Raw genomic sequence first — 19343 nt, 5'->3', positions numbered from 1 at the left:
GAACAGGCAGTACCACATCCAACATTACAATGTATGTAGTTTGTCAATACACAATACAACTTGGTTGGCTAGGTCTAATATTAAATACAAAAGAAAACTGACAAATACACTATTTCACACTATTTTATTGCAAAATTAAGAAAGGTGATACCTAATGAAACTGAAAAAAAAATTCTATGATTAATAGCATGAATGGATACTAGTTGAGCAACATACCATATGCATTGTAGTACAGCTCGTTAAGATGTATATAGCAACATAATCAGAATTACCTGTTGATTAACCAAAGGCTCTGTTTTAAGAAAGAAGCTAACAAATGCAGCTTTGGCTTTTTCTTTCTTCATTTCCTAGAGATATATAAGGTTGATAATAAAATTCAATGGAAAGTTACAAATATGCATATGCTCATTTTTTTATTTCATTAACACTACATACAACATTATCATTACAATTTGTTTCAAGATCATATGATTTAAAATATTTTTTTTGCTTGAATTACATGAATATTTATTTGTTAATTTTAAACACATTCATTTCATTATATCCCTTTGAGCAGTTGCATCAAAAAGTATAGTTTTTAATTTCATCTATTCTTGAAGTACATGCCCATGCACCCACACAGGTGATACAAAAACAAAATAAATCTTTTATTTTGTTTATTTTGTATCGAAGAATAGTTGTACCAATCCATTTCTTTAACTAAAGTTTAATTTTATCTTTTATCTCTATCTATATTTTTGTAATGTTCTTTCATATTCATTCACAACCAACTCTCATTTTAGGCAGCCTAAAGATAATGCAAGAACAAGAACAAAATCTGAGTAGAACATAAATGACAATAGATTATACCTCACAAAAATTATATTTGTATTTTCATCTTTATTTTTACCCAAGTGTCAATGAAGAGAATTTTGTGCCTGAGATATCTTCACACCTAGGCTATTTGTACATAGAGAGCAGCCATTACATCCCATTGTGGATGGCATTTATTCACTCAAATACAAATTAGTCAAACATTTAGCTAAAATGCTTAAACAATATACTGGCAACACATCTTCACATAAAAAAAAAACTCAGACCACTTTAAAGCCAGTATAGAAAACTTCACATTCAAATACACTGATATAATAGTCAGTTTTAATGTCTCCTCTTTATTCACTAATATCCCACTCAAAGATACCTTAGACCTCATCCAAGCCATATTTCCTCCCAACATCTCAGCCCTGTTTCAGGTCACCATGAACTCAGGCAATTCCATTTGGCAATGAAAATTCTACAAACAGATGGGGGGGGGGGGGGGAGAAGAAGAAGAAACAGCCATGGGTTCTCCACTTTCTCGACCCCTGGCAAACTTCTTTATGGATATCTCCGAAGAAAAAGCCTTAAACTCTGCCTCCACATAAACCCACTGTCTGGCTATGCTAAGGATGATGTGTTCTCCATTTGGCCACATGGCCTGGATATGCTCCACAATTTCTTAACACATCTAAACAATCAACGCCTCATGATCCAGTTCACCTTAGCAAAGGAGCGCAACAACAGTCTCCCATTCCTAGACACTCTGATTACATCCCAGCCTGATGGATCCCTGGCATTCATTTACAGAAAACCTACACATACAGGTAGATACATTCACCAGCAGTCGCCCCTCCACCAACAATATGAGATTATAAAAACACTATATAATAGGGCAAAATTAATCAGTTCTGATAACAGTGCCCTAACTACTGAACTTGACCATATAATAAACACTTTCTTAGCCAATAACTATAATTCCCAAAAAATATTAAAACCCTATAACTGCAATTTCCCCCTTCAGAGCAGAGTTTACTCAAGATCTATCATCATTCCATATATCTGGGGCACATCCGAAAAATTTACAAAAATCCTAAGGAAACACAACCTTACAACCACATAAAAATTGACATCCCCCCCCCACGCACACACCAAAAACAAGCCACTTTCCCTAGATCTACCAGGTCATTTGCAGTTGCAAACTGTCCTAATATGGCCAAACATGCAGGACAGCCAATCCGTATATTCTGGGAGGCCTAGCACATCCATGCTAGGCCTCCCAGAGCACACAGATTCTGCTCCTCCGAAGAATCTCTAAACCAAGAATTGGAAATAATGAAAAATACAGCCATATTAAATGGATACAATCTTAAAACAACAAAAAATCATCAGTCACTTTCCCACACAAGACCTAGATAAGAACAAGCACGTAGGATTTCCATACTTTATGTCAAAGGCATCTCCAAACGCCTTTCAAAAATTATGAAGAAATACAAACTTGCTACTTACTACCTACAAACCAATCAACCATATCTATAATTTGTTACCTTCTCCTAAAGATAAATGCTCACCTCTGATGTTACCTGGTGTGTATGAGGTTCCATGCACCTGTAAATTCTTACTGATCTGTTCATAAATGCATTTCGGAACATCAAGACCATATCTGTCTTATCAAACCGCAGAAATCTGGCCTCACACAACACGGAGTTGAAAACCTAAACCATAGGATCCATTGGGAAACGATCAAACTTCTACATAGATCTTTATATAAACATGAACGTTTATACAAAGAAAGTGCTGAAGCCTTACTTCACAGACCAAATCTAAACCATAATGATGTTCTTACTATTCCTAAAGTATGGGCAATTGTCATACAAAATTGAATTGTGTAAAATAATTTTTTATATATGTTATCTTATTTTTAATGTAATCTATTTTTTTTCCCTCCAGATATATTTTAATTTAATTCTATAACACGCTACTGCAAGCATATTGGGATTCCATTGTAATCACGTGCCCTAACTGTATGTTATTCCTAGTATTGTTTGAATTAATTGTACTGACAATGTCCTAAGATACTAAGGATGAAATATTTACATCAAAAAAAAAAAAAATAATAAATAAATAAAAAAATCAGCTAACGCCTTTTTATTCCCATATATAGGGAGTAGGCGAGGCCATTTTTAGTCCTATCTAAATAAAGAAGTGTTTATTTAAAAACATATCAATGTTTTCTCTCAGACTGGCTTCTTCTTTATCAGAACAATAATGATGTAATTTTTTTCATGTAGTACTATCATATCCTGTACACCCCTTGAGGGTACATGGCAGGAATTTGATGATGATGATGATATCTTAAAAATGTGTTTTATTAGTTTGCTATCTTTTACATATAATGGAAGCTACAGAGTTAATTTTTGGATAGTATTTTATAAATTCTTTTGAAGTCCACAATTAGTCATTCAAAAATCATGAATGTCATATCCAGATAATTTAATATCATTCCCAAATTTCTATTATTTTGAGTGGAAAGTGCAAATAATAGATAAATTCTTGAATCTTCTCACATGTCCTATTCTATGAAATATATGGTATCTACATTTTCTTAGAGGGAAATTCATCCACACTAGATGATTTTTCTTTTATATTAATGTCCTTTATAGGTTTCCCCTGGCAATTTCTCCTAGCAGTTTGGGCGACATGTCAAAAGCTTAGGAAAACAAAAAAAAAAAAAAACACTTTTCTAACACTACTTAGACATTTCCTTTAAAGGGAAGTGAAACCATATCTTTATGACTATTCCTGTGGACTTCAGATGGATGATCCAGTTGCAGTAAGTTTTCCCCCCAACTTGCATTATAGTCTTCTCTTTCACAGAATTATAATTCTGGGTTCTAATATAGAGCTTACAGAATTCTGGTGATACCGATGATCAAACAAACAAACCTCTCTAGTCAGATTTTTCTATCAAACAGAAATAAGGTATTTAGGCAGTGTTCAAGCACAATAACTATGGCTAGTTATTGTGCTTGAACACTGGCACTGACTTACTAGCAAGTCTGGACAATGTCCAGACTTGCTAGTAAGTCACCAAGCATAAGAGGTTGTTTTCTGATTGAAATCTAATGAATTCTTAATATACGAGCATTTCAAGGTGATATGAAAAGTTAATAAATAAGAATGTACTTGAAGAAAGTGTAAGTTGGGAAAACACCTGGTATCCAGGATAAGATAAAGAGGAACTTGGCATTATGCACTTTATGACTACCACAGATCCAAGAGATGACCAAATATTTAGAATATAGCCTTTCTTTTGTTTCATCTTTAATGAGTTTGTTAGTTTCATTGTGAGAGTTCCAAGTGAATCCTCATCTAATGTTGTATGTGATTATTTCTGAAACCAGAACCAACTAGTAAGGAATTATCATTTCTGTGATTGCCAAAGCCAGTACCACAAGCACACTACAGTGAACACCACTATTACAAAATGAACTATAATTATTGTTATTGTTATTTGACACCTACAGGGAGTCCAAGGACTCATCGACAGAGGGCACCTGCTCTACAACTCCATCTCCACCATTCAATCATCAACTACACCAACACCATCTATTGTTGGCCACCACTGGTATTTCCACAGAGACAATCACGGTGGGATTCGGACCCATAGCCTTTTGGCTGGAGAGCGGATACGCTATCCACTCGGCCAACCAGGCTGGCATATAATGTACTAAGAACCACAGAACTAATGCCATTTTATAAGTTCATATTGCAAATAGTTAAAGCACAAACCTTCCAGGTCACAAAACAAAACTGAGTAATGCCATGGGAAATATGCATAAAATTATTCAGATTTTGTATTAAAACTAGAAAATAAAATAATGCATACAACTAGATTTTTTTTTGCCAGTAATTTCATATTTATATAGTATTATTTTCAATAAAAAATAAAAATGTATCATTGTTTTTGACATTTGCAGAATGCTAGATCAAATTCCCATTGCAATTAAAAAGATGTTGAAAATAATATTTTGTTAGCAATAGAAAATATAAAGAAAAAAATCTGGTGGTGGTGGTTTTTCCCTTCAGTCATTTCTGATCCTAGGTGACTTTGTAGGCATTGCCCATAAAGTGTTCCTGGTGAGATTTTTACAGGGTAGGTCACCATTGTTTCCCCCCCCCCCTCAAATTTTATCCGGGCACGGGACTGGCATATGGCTGGGACGTATTCATTGACTATAATCCATTGTGTTCACAGGGCCAGTTTGCCTGTTCTTGGGGACGAAAAACCTGAGTTTCCAAGTGAAAAAACTCCATACCTCCATATGAGACTGGCTAACTCACCTTTCATAAAAAGAGACCAGATAAAGGTTCCTCGTTCCACTGACAGGAATCGAACCCAGGTCTTCGTCTATACTGACTGAGCTATGAAGTCTCAAAAAATTTGAGTAGGCAAAAAAAAAAAAAAAGAAAGAAAGAAAAAAAAGAAGTAAACGTGCTATATAGATGACAGAATTTTCTTACCACTCTTTAACAAGAGTAAATAAACAATATGGCAGGAAAGAGAGCACATAGGACTGGCAGGAACCATCAATAAAGCACACAAAACAGAGGTACAAATGCAAACATTTGTGCCTCTAAATGAAACGAGCAGTAACAAGAGCAGTGGAAAAAAAACACTCAACAAGAATTCCATCTGGAATATATCTGTACTTGAGTAATAAAAGCTATCATAAACCCTGAAATGTAGAAGTATAAAAGTTTTAAAGTGGCTACACTGCATAATTCAGAAGAGCTGGTCAGAGGGTCGAATTCCAGAAGATTGGAGTAGAGCACTCATAGTACCCATCTATAAAAATAGGAATAAAGCTGAATGCGAAAATTACAGAGGAATTTTTCTGAGTGTTCCTGGTAAGATTTATGCAGGTATTCTTGAGAATCAGCTAAGAAAAATTGTGGAGGAGAAGCTTGGAGAAGAACAAGCTGGATTCAGGCCAAACAGAGGTTGTCAGGATTAGATTTTCATGTTAAAACAAATAGTTGAGAAATCATGGGAATATAACAAGGATCTGCATTTAAGTTTTCTAGACCTGGAAAAGGCATATGACAAGGTGCCAAGAGGAAAGCTGTTCAAATTGCTCCAGTTATATGATGTAAACGGGACATGATATCAAGCAATACACAGTTTCTACTTGAGTTGTTAATCAGCAGTTAGTATTGAAGGAGATACAGGAAGATGGTTAGATGTTGTCTGTTCTTATAGATAGGAAGTAACCAATGTATAAGCCTAACTATTATTATTATTTTTTTAAATAACATATACTAAAATATTAATTATAAAAGCTTTAATTAATACTTTCCTATATTTTGACCATATTACATTGCCTTCATTAGGATCACAAAAAAACAACGATATGCACATGCAGGCACTAAATCCAGCCTAGAGTCCTAAACAGCACCCCCTAGTATGTTAAATTGGATAGTCTTGGCCGCTGGGCTGAAGATCTGAGGATTAATGCTTCCCAAATTTGGGGCCATCTCATGCATTCATTTGGATGCATGAAATCTGATCAAATTGTACCATCATATGCATTTGTGGTTTAAGGCCAATAGAGAGTAGAACATTAAAATTGAGTTATTTTCTTTTGGTTTATTAGTTGACCATAAATATTAAAAGATATACACAATTGTCAACAAGTTTCACCAGCTATTCTGTCTGGCTTCTTCAGGACAAGAAAGTCAGTACAATAACGTTTACTAGTAAAAAAGAAGAATGGAGTAGCATTTTTCTACTACTAATTACTTCACATTCAAAGTATAAGGCAACTACTTCATAATTAGTGATTCTAGGACAATGTATTCTAGGTGTCTGGTACTATTGATGGAGATGTTTATAGCAGTTTATAGATGTTTATATTTGTAACTGTTTAGAATGAATAAAGTAATAAAATTATACCTGAAGTCTTGCAAATTTCCAGCTGGAGAATGTTTAAGAACAAATAATAGATACTATGATTTTATTGAGCTCAATCACAAGCTCAATATGTTAGATATATTTTTGCAAAACCGTGTGGAAAGGCTTACGTGTTTGTCTCACATGATGATTGGATTTTAACGGTATAGATGCGAACACAGATCGATAAGAAAATAACTATTTATTGACTTAATTGCTAATATTTTGCTGGTATTCTCTCCAGCATCTTCAGCGCACACAAATAAAGTTTGTTACAGTAGCAAGACAACCGCAATCTAGTATAATAGTGGGACTAGTATGAGCAATTGTAGCATGCAACACTAAGACTAAAGTCATAATTAGACGCCATCTAAGTTGGAGAAAAAAAAAAAAAAAAAAACGAGACAGAAAGCAGGTATTAATTTGGTCTTTGGAATGACTGTCTTGTTCAACGAGTATGGCTGTATAAATCTACCAAAGATTTGGGAGACAGTCATCCTAAGACCAAATTGTCTCGCTACTGTAACAAACTTTCTTTGTGTGCTCTGAAGATGCTGGATAGAATACCAGTGAAATATTAGCAATTAAGTCAATAAATTTTCTTATCAATCTGTGTTCGCATCTACACGGTTAAAATCCAATCAACATATTTTGCAAAAGATCTGGCCATGGTTAAATTTTTAAGGATTAATTACAGATACAGAGGGAATAGTCAAAGATTAACATAAAAGTTAAAATAAAACTGAAGTTTCTACATTACTGCTAACAAGAACACAACTGAAATAGTAAACATAACTAGAGATGGTGCAGTGCAATAATCTTGGCATCCTACATGACTGTTAGTCAACTGGTATTAATCACAGGCATCACTTGGATGAATGTTGGATCTCTCATTTCAATCAAGTGAGTTTCATGCAAAGACCAATATCACAGGAAAAACCATAGAGTCATTCAGAATAGCAAAGTTCCGCTCAAAGCAATCTTGTTGCACACCACCTGTCCTAGTGTTTTACCTTAAGCTTATAAATGAGCTTGTTTCACCTTTATTTTTGTTTTACACCATAATTGGCTCAAATCATCATTTAAAAATAAATTTTGGAACATGTTCTCTACAACCCTGCAATTAAACATTGCTACTAGGCAATAATGTAATCTTGAACATCTCAACCCCAATGTTCCTGAACAGCAATCCCTGGATTAATGCATCATTTTTTTTTCTATACCCAAATACAATTAATGCACATCTAAATTTCGATTAGTGCACCTCTATACATCTTAAAAATAAATGTTATAGATTTTAAAAATTTTCTATCCATACATTTTTTATGGCTAACTATTTTAAAAAATCATTCACCAGCATGAAATAATTTAGTTACCGATTTAAAATATTTTACAAAGTTATTTTTAATGACATACTACACTATTTCCATGTACACTATGTTCCAAATTTACTGCCTAAATTTATGTTGTCTGCTAATTACATAGCATTTTGCTGATCGTATCTTGTGCCTCCTTTGCAACCGTTTTCCTTACTTATTTATTTTAAAATATTTTCCCAACCTTTAATCATGAGTAAAAGAATTAGTAAGCAAAAAAGTGGAAGTGTGAAAAAGATTCAAAAAGTAATCTCATTAGAAGAAAAACTTGAAATAATAAAGAAAATGAAAAAGGCGAGTCCATAGCAAAGATAGGACAAGAACACAAAATGGATGAATCAACTATAAGAGCAATTAAGCAAAGCTGCTGAATACAAAGAGAAAGGTAAGGCTGCACCACTTCATGTTCATCATGCATGCAGACCACTTGAAATCAAAGTACAGTATCACAATAATTGAATTAGAGAGACCTCTTTCTACTTGGATCAAAGATCCTAACCAAAAACGGATCCTGATAAGCACTGACCTTATTAAATCAAAAGCATTGTCTTTTTGCAACCTTTGAAAGAAAAGGCTATCAATAATGGAAAAGAAAAATTCCATACTAGTGCTGGGTGGTTTGAGCATTATGTAGGCATTTCAAAAAGAGAAATAGCCTACATAATGTTCAAATCACAGACAAAGCTGCAAGTGCAGATAAGGAAGTGACCGCAAATTATCCGGAGATTTTGAAGAAAATTGTGGAAGAAGGGGGGTATTGTGACCAACAAATATTTAGTGTTGACGAAATCAGCCTTTTTTGGAAGCGAATGCCTTCCAAGACATTTCTGGCCAAATCAGAGAAATCTCAGCCTTGTTATAAAGTCGCAAAGTCAAATGAAATTACTGCTAGCAATATGCGAGCCATTTGGAAGCACATTCTACCACATTTGTGCAAATGATTTTAGATGCTTTTCAAATGAAATGGATAATGTTGTTGAGAAAATTGCTAGCATCAGGCATGTATGATGGGCTTTGATGAGATTGACAATAAAAATGTCGAAGAGCTAATTACATCTAATTCTGAGGAATTGAGTGTTTCCGACCTACTCAATTTAAATGCACAGCAGGAACATCCTGAAGAATATGAAGAAAATTTAACAGTCAGTCAAAAGAGATTTCATAGAAATAATTTGAAAATAGTTTTTGTACAATCAAAATTTTTCAGCAGGAATGCTTAGAAGCTGACCCTGATGAAAAGAGAAGCAGTAACATTTGCAGAAGAGGCAATAGGGCCATACCATATGTTGTATAAAAAAAAAAAATAAAAAAAAACAGAATGCCTGCCAAACTACATTAGTTCAATTCTTTGTTAAGAAGTAGAATAATAAATTTATAATGTGTTTTATAATTCTGAATATATTTTATTGTCTTTCAGCTTCAGGGTTTTCCTTTAACTAGGTCCTGAGACATACCCTAATTCTTTTATACAAAAAATTAAGGATCAAGAAAAAAAAAGAAGTTTGAGGAACGAATTATACTTTTTCCCATAGGCTATTACATTTGATTGCTGCGTTTTCGACACCCATTTTAAAGAACGCATTAATCAAGAAATTGCTGTATATATAAATATCAAAACAAACCTCTTCTTCTTCTGCTTTTCTCTTTTTAGTTATTTTTTTCTGTTTTTCTTCTTCCTTCCGTTTTTTTTCTTCCATCTTAACTCTAAAAAAAAATTAAAAAACTAATAATTAAAATAATTATTTTTCCTTCATATATATTAAATCAAAGCAGAATACAACTATCATGCTGAAAAGAAAAGTTTAAGAAAAGTTTTTAAAAAAATATGAAATTGTCATAATTTCAGATTTGAACTAGAAATTCAAGTATACAAATATTAAATTAAAGGATTAAAAAAAAAAACCCTACATATTTTGGAAGTACATTGTTAAACTTCTGTAAAATAATAAAATCTGAATTCCATGGCAGACGAAGAAATCAAAAAAGTGGTCATATAAAAAAAGTCATACACTAAGTTTCAGGTAAGTAAATCAGCATATGATTTTAAAGAACATATAGAAGAACACAGTAAAGCTAACTTATGAATATAACCAAACAATTCCAGAGAAAAGAGTACAGAAGATAAATGGAGCCTACTATTTAGAAAAACCTGTAATTACCGAGTAGTTCATGAAATGCTGATATATAGTTGCATTATGGATTAAAACAAACCCATTGAACAGATGAACCTAATTTGAACGGCAATGAAACTTGGTATCCAGACGTTTTTCTGGAAATTTGACTAGAGAGCAGTAGTAGTACTACGATGGTAATGCATTTAGTTACGTGCATTTCTCTTAGTAAAAATGATGACTGATAACAAACATCTGACAGAAAGCAAAACATGCTTTCATTAGTAAAACAAAGAGTAATGGATACATTGAGAAGATTTTGGCTTTGTTTAGAATTTTTTGGGCATGTTGCTCTCCTGTACAAATTGCCATGTGTATCATGGCAATTTGTACAGGAGTGTAGCATAAAGGAATAAAATAAATGGCTTTTGTTCTCCAGAAAATAGATCTAGAAATAGAACTAGGAGTATCTCTGCAATCAGTACGAATGCCTTTATTATCTGCACGCTCTGCGGTTTGTTAGAATTACAAAAGCAACACGCTTAAAATTATTTAACATACAGAACATGAACTATATCATATTCAAGACATATAGTAACAAAAATTAATCCAAATAAGCTGAATTTTTATCACTGTCAAATAATGCCAATATGGTATTGATAATGGCTATGAAACTTAGCTGAAAATTTTTAAAAATTTTTAGATTTTATGAATTCTTCCTCTTGCATCTCGATTTTTAAAATAATTTGTTTACTTTATGGAGAGCATAAATTTAAAATTGTATTGACAATGACTATGAAACTTAGCCAAAAATTTTACAAGTACACATTTAAATTAAATGCAAGTCATTCTGATAATAAATTTTATGATGATGCTGATGATGTTTTACAAAATGTAAAATGTTTAGTAATCTCAAAATCAAATATTTTGAGATTACTAAATAATTATTTCAGTGTGGCAAACATGTTTGTACAAATAGAGGTCCCACATGTCTTCATACAAGAAGAGAATTAATGCAGTTAGTTTTTTCAGTTAAAGCAGAAAAACCATTAACAGTTTAGAATTATCGTTATACGTCAGAAATGTAGATAGGGCTGGCAACCAAATTCAGTCTGAATCATACTTGTTCATCTTTCTCTGGTTTCTTTCTAAGTGTTTCTTAGCCTCAAGCAGTGCTTTTTTTCTGGAAAAAAAGGTGCCAGTACTCGCCATGAAGTTGTTATTACAGCAACTTACACACTTTTAACATATCCTCCAATATACCCTCGTCGCCTCGCTTTGTGCGCTGCACTCTCCTTATGATCGTAAATCTTTTTTCTTAATGACATTAACTGTTGTTTGCGAGATTCTCCAAAATGACTGATTTTACCATTTGACCACTCCGCTGAAAATTTTGTTCCCATGTGTTTATCGATGACAGGACTTCCGACATCACAACACGCTTTGCAGCCCAACATTTTATTCTTGACATACAGCCACTCGTTTCTCTCACAGAAGTCATTTTTCTGCAAAAATGTCCAACATTCAGGCCAATCATTATCAGAAGCTGCTTCCTTTTGACCACGTGGATCTTCGTCTCGTTTTCGTGATCCTCTTCACCAAGTGTATTTTCTGTGCTGGTTTTCTGTTTTACGGGATCACAAGTAGATTCAACAATTTCTGCTTCTTCAGTCTTACTTTTTTTCTCATTGGCATAAAGTAACTGCTTATTTTACTCATTTTGAAAAATGATTGCACTGATTTAATTTAGATTAATTCAAAACTCAGGTGAAGACCTGCCTGTTGCAGAGTGAATATAGAATTGATAAACTAATATTGGAAGCAATCGGAAGTGAACACAACTTCCTGTTTCCGGTTACGTACCAACCTATGAAACAGGAAAGCAGGGTACCAACTTATGAGTAATCAAAACTGAAAATTCAATTCGTGAACATAGTACAGCCTACCAGAATATTTATAATACATTTTGCTGTCAATAAATCGCAAATTTTTAAAAACTTAAGGAAAAAAAGGTACCGGTACTGCATACCATCAGAAAAAAAGCACTGGTCTCAAATATGCCATGAATCTTACTTGGAACATTGAAAGTCCTGTATGATAATTGCATTCAGTTTTATTGAAGTTCTTTATAGATGGGTCCCAAGAGAGCTGGACTTCAATTATATAGGATCTGACTGGAAGAGAAACTGAAGGTTCCTGACTTATTGAGTCCACCAAGACATTCTGATTTTATTGTCTTTGCAGAACACTATATGTGGAGTCAATCAATACTTTTAGTTTTTGCAACAGGGTCTAATATTTTGTTTAGTTTCATAGTTTTATTACACTGCTAATGCACAAATCATAAATCAAAAGTCTGAATTTGTTTGGAAGAGTTGAATCTTAGGTCTCTAGATCAGGATTTCCAAATTATCAGTCTTAACCAACTCAAATTACTGAAGTTTTATATCCACTTCATAGGTAGGAGGAATTCACAGATATTGTTCTGCATCATAGTTTTATCAATTTTATAGGAGGAAAAATGCATGCTTTCAAGAGGGGAGGGGGGGGGGGTTGCTATCATATTAGAGTGCTATCTCAAACTCCAGTTGAGAATTCACATCCTAGATGAGATTTAAACACAGGGCTTTCAAACTGAAAAGCATGTTCTGATCATAAAATATTGCAGAGGTGTTTAGAAAAAAAAAAGAAGCCTGACTGAAAAATAAAACGGGCAAATAAAAATGAATGAGCAATAAGGATTATTAATGCAATAATCCCTAATAATAAATCTTTCTGATCACATAAAAATCTTCATAAGCTAGCAATAAGATTGCTTATTTTTTTAGCTTAGGAAGGATTTTTATCTGATCAGAAAGTTTTATTGTTATATCTAATTTATTGTTAATTTCATATTAAAATATGTACAGGCATCTTAAATTTTTCACACTCTTGGAGTGTAAAGTCAAAAAAATAATAATAATAATAATAATAATTCTTAAATAAATGAAAAACAGAAAAGTTCACAAAAAATTCAAAACTAACTTCTTTGGTGAAAACTTTGAACACTAACAACATTAACTTAAAAAAAAAGAAAGAAAGAAAGAAAATGAAAGAAAAAAATTCAGAGCAAGCCATCTTTTTGGGCTAACATTTTTTAATAATATATTTTTTAACAACAGCATCAGTGAAAGGTTGTAAACCTAAAGGTTATAAAAGGGAAATACAGTAGAATATGCTTATTGTGATCGAGGATAATATTATCAATTGGCTATTGTTATCAATATCAGTCGGTCCCAAAACACACCATTTAAAATGAATTAAAAATAATCTGTCTCTTATAATCAAAGTTACGATTATTTTATCAAAATCCTCAGAAGTTTAGCCTTTTGCATCTCAGAATTCTAAAAATAAGGGTTAATCAGGCGAAAATTTGACAAAGAACATTTGTTGAAACCTGATTGTTTTTTTGTTAATCTTCCTTTAATTTTATTCTTCCGTAAATCTCATATCTTCCAGGCAAATGCAGGTGGGGTAATCTCAATCTTCTGTAAATCTTAAATCTTCCAGGAAAATGCAAGGGGGGGGGGGGGGTAAATACATTGTAATTGTAATTTTTCAAGTTTATTTTCGTGCTCTCTTTCAGTAAGTCAATTTGACTAAGTACACATTAAAAAGCCTTTAGCATTACAGCAGAAGCAAGTAAAAATGTAAAGATTTATCTTTTCAAGAACAGCAAAGATTTTTGGAGTGCTATGATAAGTTGCCCAAAATGAGTCAGCGTAGTGCAGATGTATATTTAAAAATTTCACAACCACTCTTGTGTAAGATCTTAAAAAAACAGATCAAACATTGAAACTTCAGCTCTTACTAATGAGAACATGGATCAGAAGGGAGCCCAATCTGGTAAGGATACTCAAGTTGAATCAGCATTAGAAAGTTGCTTTAGTAATGTTCGTGAAAAGAATGCTTCGATTAATGGACCTTTAATGCATCAAAAAAGCAGAACTTGCAAAAACAATGGGCAAAGAAAATTTCACTGCAACTGATGGATGGTTTAACAGGTGGAAAAGTGAGAGAACATTGTGTACAAGCATATTCATGAAGACAAAAGTGCTAACTTTGTATCAGCTGATGAGTGGATTAAGACCGAGTGGCCAAATATTATTGCTGAATATTCTTCCAAGGATATTTACAATGCAGGCGAAACAGGACTATTTTCGTGAAATGCCTGAGCATACTAATTTGTTGAAAAGTGAAAGTACTAATGGATATAAATCTTCAAAAGAGCATGTGAGTTCTTTGTTGTGCTAACATGAAAGGTGAGAAATGAGAACTTCTAGTGATTGGAAAAAATAAAAAAAACTTTTAAAGGTGTCAAAAGTTTGCCTGTTGACTACTGTTCTAGTGCAAATGCTTGGATGACTAATGACATTTTACAGCAGGGGAAGTTCATGCAAGAATTATAGCTGAACTTGATTATATAAAAGACCAATCTGATGCAAGTGCAATTGCACAAAAGATTTCCCTTCTTGATGCATTGCATTTGGTAGCAATGTCATGGAAGCAAGTCTCAGAGAAAACTATTGAAAATTGCTTCCAAAAAGGTGGATTTTTTAAGACAAATTCCAAACCTCTTTCTTCCAAAGAATTTGAATATCTTACAAATAAAATTTTTGATAAAACCCCAAACGATATGTCAAAATAAGAATTTGAAAATTTGTTGGATATTGATAACAACATCGAAGTGGTAGTTACAATGACAGTGTTGGAAATATGTCAAGCTGCTTCTGATGAGAACTTTAAACTAATAGAAGAAAGTGAACCTAAAACAAGTATAGAAGAACAAATTTTACAAGCTCCTCCAACCAATGCCCAGATGTAAGAAACTCTATGAATATTTTGTCACTGTGTGCAACATAGAGAAATAAACTTCGAAAGGCTTTATGAGTATGAGCAATTTATTCATGAACTACAAGACACAATAGACAACACTAGATAAGTTTTTTTAAATAAATTTTATGTTGTTGCTTATTAAAAAGTTGTTTATAACAATAAATTAAATTATGTTCATAACAATAAATTGAAATAAATGATGCAATTTTTTATATCCTTTGCTTAATGTTATCAGCCAGTTATTGTTATCGAAAAGTGATTGTCCCAAAGTGATCACAATAAACGTGTGTGTGTATATGTATGTATGTATATATATATATACAGGGTGTTCGGGATAAATTTGACATATTTATAATTAATTATATTTTTCCGTAAGTTACATGTATTAACACACACTTCTCTTCATTTAAAAGTTTGGACCCTTCTTCATTCATATACAAGATGTCAGAAAGGATGGATAGCTGGAACCCACCTGAATCATGGAAGAGAACAACTTGCATCATGATGATTCGTGCCCGCCATCAAAATAAGGATATTACGACTGCTGCCCAATGCTCCCTGAATACAGTAAAAACAATCAGGCATGAACTAGAGACTTGCAATGGTGACTACGAGGATGTAGCAAGAAGAAAGATCCCTAGCAGACGATCTGATTGCGTTCGTACAGCAGAATTCCTCGCAAATCTGCAGGAACAGGTGTTGAAGAACCCTGGCATTGGAATTCGGGCTTTGTTCGTGGAGTTGCTAACTGTAGTCAAGCCCTGGATAACAAGGGTAGCCAATGGTAGGCCGTATGTATGGCAGCAGGATTCGGCCCCTTGCCACACCTCTGGGAAAAGTCAAAAATGGTTGTCTGAAAATTTCTACGACTTCACCAGTCCAAATGTTTGGCCTCCAAACTCCCCAGACCTTAACCCCATGGATTATTTTGTATGGGGCGCAGTTGAAAAAGACACCAATCGCACTTCCAGTAATACAAAAGCCCAGTTAATGGATAAAATTAAAACAGTTTTTGCGGCCCTTCCCAGGGAGACTGTAGCATCAGCTTGTTCGAGGTTCCGAAGCAGAATTGAAGCTGTGATCGATGCTAATGGTGGTTATTTTGAGTAAATCTTGTTGAATAGCATTGTAATTAACTCTGCCTGTAATGTTTTTTTGTCAATTCATTAAATTTAATAGATACAAAGAAGATTTTCTTTTTCCTTACGAAACTGTCAAATTTATCCCGAACACCCTGTATATATATATATATACACACAGAAAACTTACTCTAACATCTGCTGCTTTTGCTGTTGCTTTTCTAAACGTTCCTTTTCTGCTCTCTCTCTTTTTTGTTGCTTGAATTGCATTTTTTCCTCCTTCAATTTCAATTCGATTTCTTTCTTTTCTTGTTTTGCTTTTAATCGTTCTTGTTGTTTATTTTCTCTATGCTGCTCTTCCTGCAATTTTTTGCTCTTTTTTGCTTCTTCTCTTAAGAGTCGTTTAGCTTCTTTTTCTTTAATTTTCTCTATCTTTTTTAATTCCTGAAAAAAAAAATTCATTAAAAATTAATTATATAATATTAATATATATCTTAAATGAAAAAAGTCAAATCTTTAAATTACTCTATTACTGCAGTTTTATGACAGTATATGCAAAGAAATTCTTTACAATCCTTTATTTCTTCTATATAATGTGCAGTAAGAAACACTGTGTGTTTCTTACTGCACATTATTAGCCTTTTTACAATTTGATATAGAATCATTATTATTAAAAGAGACCTCTAGGGAGTCAGGGACTCATCGAGGGAGGCCACATACTACACGCACCAACTATCATACTTATTCTTGGATTCATTCACACTGCTTGCATATACCACACCCAATGGCAATTCATTCCAATTATACACTACTCTATGAGAGAAAAATCTAGCCATCACTCCCTTCTTAGCAGCATCCATTCTCAGCTTCCAAGGATGACCTCTCATTCTTTTCCCACCCTCCATAAAATTAAACATTCCATCAACTGAAATCCTGTATGACCCTTTCAGAAGTATATAAGTCTCAATTATATCACCTCACTTTTTCCTATTTGCTAGTGTCTGCAGTCCACAAATTCTCAATCTGACTTCATAATCAGTATTCCATAATCCTGGCATAATTTTTAACACTCACCTTTGTAATCTCTCCACTGTATCAGAATCACAATGGAAACCAGGAGACTAGATATGCGTACAATAGTCCAAGTGAGGTCAATCAAGGCCTTGTAAAGAGGCAAAATAACATCCTTATATTTATATATGAAAAATTCGCATTGTAATAATTTTTCAGGTTGTATCTGCAACCTTTGCTACATGGCCCCTGAACTTCAACTTGATATCTACTAATGCTACAAGATCCTTGGATATAATATAATATGACAGTGAATATCTAATCATACCAAAGTGCATGACTTAGCACTTACTGACATCCATTTTCTTATGCGCACAATTCCAGCCTATTTAAAACATTCTTCTACAAGTACTGCATATCAGCAAAATTCCTGATTACCTTATCTATCTTTGCATTATCAGCAAATAGCTGTGTGTTGCCTGTCAAATCCTTCCCAATATCATTAATGTACAGATTGAATAACAGTGGACCAAGGACTAATCCATGTAGTACACCACTAGTTACCTTAAATCTTGCAGACTCACATTCCCTGTATACCACTTTTTGATATCTGTCAATCAGCCATCCTCTTAACCACATTAAATTAAATTTATAATCCAAACCCATATTCTCCAACTTATCCAACAGTCTTCCATGCTGTATTCTGTCAAAAGTCTTCCATACTGTATTCTGTCAAAAGTCTTCCATGCTGTATTCTGTCAAAATCCAAAAGTATCATGGTGTATCCATTTCCCTTGTCTATTTCTATTAATAATGTTGGTAACATTATTATATGAGCTCACATTATTATAAATGTGAGCAAGTTGCTAAAACCTTCAATTAATATACCCATGCTGCTCATTGCAAAGCAGAGATTCCCTGTCAACCCATTTCTGAATGCAAGCCCTAACCAACTTTTCCAACATCTTCACCACCACTTCAGAGATACTAATAGATCGAAAGTTGGATACATCAGTCTTTGCACTGCACCTTGTGCAATGGGATTACCATACATTCTTTCCATTCCTGTGGAATCTTCTCTGTTCTGAAACTCAAATTATATAGCTTGGTTAAAGGAATAGCTAGTTCAGCTGAACACTCTTGTAGCACCTGTGCTGATATCCAATTAGACCCTACTGCTGAATTCTTATTCCATTTGTGCAACAGCTTTAATACCTCCTCTTCGTACACCTGAGTTTCTTCATTTGGTGAAGAGGTAGCAGTGAACTCAATATTGCATACACCATGTTGACAGCTTTTAGCAAAATGGGCAATCATTAGTTGAATAACTACTTCTGCATCTGTCACCTTCACACCACTGCATTCAGAAGAGTTATTCTTTTACTTGCAGCATTCTTTTTGAATAAAAGAATAACTTGCAGTTATTCTTTTATTCATTCTTTCTTTTACTTGCAGCATATCGATAGAATTCTTGTGGGTTGTCTTTAGCTTGCAAAGTCAGTTTCTTTTCATACTCAAACTTAACTTTCCGTACAACAGTTGCGACTTTTCTAGCCTGCTACTTATAATTTTCATAATGGACATCATTCTTAAGCACACATTATTCCTTCCACATCATCCTTTTCTTATGAATCTCTTGCTTAATAAGATTACACAATGACTCGACGCTTACCCTATTTAATTTTTGAACTCATGGGACACATTCTGATATTGAATCACTTAAATATTTTTGAAATGCTTCCCATCCAACAACTGATATCATTCTGCTGAACTCAGTATACTCCTCAGTTGGTCCTAGATTGTGGTTCAGCATGTAACCCTTTTGAATGGAACATTCAAAAACTTAATCACTTCCCAAGTGAGTACCGCATGATCACTGTCACCAACCAGAGGCAGAATAGTCACGTCTTTAACTGAACCCCCAACTCCCGATATTATAGTGTCAGAGGGAGTTTCAGCATAATGTCTAACACTCTTTGACCTCGAGTTCCTTCTACCACATGCTGCTTGAGGAAATTGTCTCACAACAGCTCAATAAATTCAGTTTCATTCTCATGAGATTTTACTGCTACCCAATCAATATTTGTTCATTCTGTCAAAAGTCTTAGCAAAATCCAAAAGTATCATGGTGTATCCATTTCCC

The 19343-nt window shown here is 33.7% G+C and overlaps 1 protein-coding gene across 2 annotated transcripts in view; it reads right to left on the bottom strand.

Annotated features, from left to right (window-relative positions):
- LOC150098263 (uncharacterized) overlaps nucleotides 1-19343 on the bottom strand; it is a 258364-nt gene that overhangs the window by 140627 nt on the left and 98394 nt on the right. For both annotated transcript variants that reach the window (XM_090406219.1, XM_090406220.1), the window contains exons 5-7: nucleotides 16380-16633; nucleotides 9747-9828; nucleotides 273-347 (exon numbers count right to left, since the gene is read on the bottom strand). In XM_090406219.1, the coding sequence (XP_090262345.1) occupies nucleotides 273-347; nucleotides 9747-9828; nucleotides 16380-16633 (411 nt within the window). The remainder of the gene's footprint in view (nucleotides 1-272; nucleotides 348-9746; nucleotides 9829-16379; nucleotides 16634-19343) is intronic.

The sequence above is a fragment of the Typopeltis vanoorti genome, chromosome 16 (genome assembly GCF_054136105.1).
Source record: "Typopeltis vanoorti isolate ZY-2024b chromosome 16, IOZ_Tvanoo_1.0, whole genome shotgun sequence".
Lineage (NCBI taxonomy): Eukaryota > Metazoa > Arthropoda > Arachnida > Uropygi > Thelyphonidae > Typopeltis > Typopeltis vanoorti.
This window is presented reverse-complemented; position numbering and strand designations above follow the sequence as displayed.